Raw genomic sequence first — 1,722 nt, 5'->3', positions numbered from 1 at the left:
TATTAATCTTTGTTCTCTCTCCTGTAGTTGGCCAGAAATGTTGGTAACTCTGGTTTTAATGAAATACTGGAGGCGAACCTGCTGAGTCCGTCACTGAAGCCATCACAGCACAGCCACATGTAAGACACACTAACGCACAGCTGTCACACTACTATTAATTATATTTAACGTATGCTAGTATTTTAATGTGCAATTTAACACTTGTGGTGCTGTGTTTTTATGGCGTTCAGGGCCGAGCGCAAAGACTTCATCCTGTCAAAGTACCAGGATGTTCACTTTGTGAGGCGGAGCCATAGTTCAACTGCAGCACTGCGACTCGGCCTGCAGGAGGCGACCAAGAGCTGCGACATCTACAGTCTGCTGCAGCTGTACGCTCAGAAGGCGGAGCTTAGCCAGCCGCTGCACGCACACATACAGGTACGAGTATATACACACACAGGTATACACACATACAGGTACAAGTACATACACACAGGTATACACACATACAGATAAAAGTATACACACAGTTATACACACACACAGGTATATACATACACAGGTATATATACACATACAGGTAAACACACTTACAGGTACGAGTATATACACACAGGTATATACACAGGTACACACACGCATACACGTAAAAGTATGCACAAGTAGCCACATAGGATACACACACAATTACGTGTGCACACTCACATACAGGTAAACACACACGATGTACTCACAGTTGCATGTGCACATACAAACAAGGTATACACAGGTACACTAACATAGACGTACAGTTTTATATACACAGGTACGTACAGGTATAAATGTACACACACAAGCAGGTCACACATCAGGTATACACACAGCTACATACAGGTATCATACTGGTGCACACACATGACGTGTACATGGTTATATTTGCACATTGACATCCAGGTATATAAACATATACACAGGTACACACACACCCGCTCAGCTGTTTGTTTCCATGCCAACAGGAGAAAGGTGAGACGGCGCTCCATTTAGCCGTCCTATTGGCCGACAGGACGTCGCTGCACATCCTGGACTTCCTGGCTCAGAACTGGTCAGTCAGCGTGTACACCCGTGTGTTAGTGTGTACACCTTGGTTTTCCTGTGTGTTTACCTACATGTTTACCTGTGTGTTACACCTGTGTGTAAGTGTGAAAACCTTTGTTTACCTGTGTGTTTACCTGCATGTTTACCTGTGTGTGTGTGTGTGTGTGTGTGTGTGTGTTTTGTGTGTGTGTGTGTGTGTGTTTCCAGCTCTAACGTGGACACCCAGACGTCGTCAGGAAACACGGCGCTGCACTACAGTTGTCTACACAACAAGAGCGACTGTGTGAAGCTGCTGCTGAGAGCCAGAGCCAACACACACATCAGTAATACACACACACACACACACACACACACACACACACACACACACATCAGTCATACACACTCACACTCACACATCAGTAACACACACACACCATCCTTTTAGGTTCAGATAGTTAAAAGTGAGTGAGTTTTAGTGAACATGGAACTCTTTCTGTGATAAAGTTTCTCACTCTGAGCTCACACGTGTAGAACGAATGAAGCTGGATCTAAAGACGAACTACTGAACTAACATTTTACCCGTTGGTGTTTTAGAGAACGAGTTGGGAGAAACTGCTCTGGACGTGAGCCGCAGGTTGAAGCACGGCCACTGTGAGGCGCTGGTGAGTCCGTCGGTGGAGTTCAGTC

The 1,722-nt window shown here is 45.4% G+C and overlaps 1 protein-coding gene across 1 annotated transcript in view; it reads left to right on the top strand.

The window, feature by feature from the left end:
* Positions 1–1,722, top strand: part of LOC103375275 (arf-GAP with SH3 domain, ANK repeat and PH domain-containing protein 1-like) — a 21,996-nt gene that overhangs the window by 16,917 nt on the left and 3,357 nt on the right. Inside the window, exons 16-20 of the mRNA XM_008305503.1 lie at positions 28–119; positions 231–417; positions 975–1,060; positions 1,261–1,376; positions 1,630–1,709. Of these exons, the coding sequence (XP_008303725.1) occupies positions 28–119; positions 231–417; positions 975–1,060; positions 1,261–1,376; positions 1,630–1,709 (561 nt within the window). The remainder of the gene's footprint in view (positions 1–27; positions 120–230; positions 418–974; positions 1,061–1,260; positions 1,377–1,629; positions 1,710–1,722) is intronic.

This window comes from Stegastes partitus, unplaced genomic scaffold (assembly GCF_000690725.1).
Source record: "Stegastes partitus isolate 25-593 unplaced genomic scaffold, Stegastes_partitus-1.0.2 Scaffold2526, whole genome shotgun sequence".
In the NCBI taxonomy this organism is placed as follows: Eukaryota; Metazoa; Chordata; class Actinopteri; family Pomacentridae; genus Stegastes; species Stegastes partitus.
Note: the sequence above shows the minus strand (reverse complement) of the source record. Positions and strands in the feature narration are given on the sequence as shown.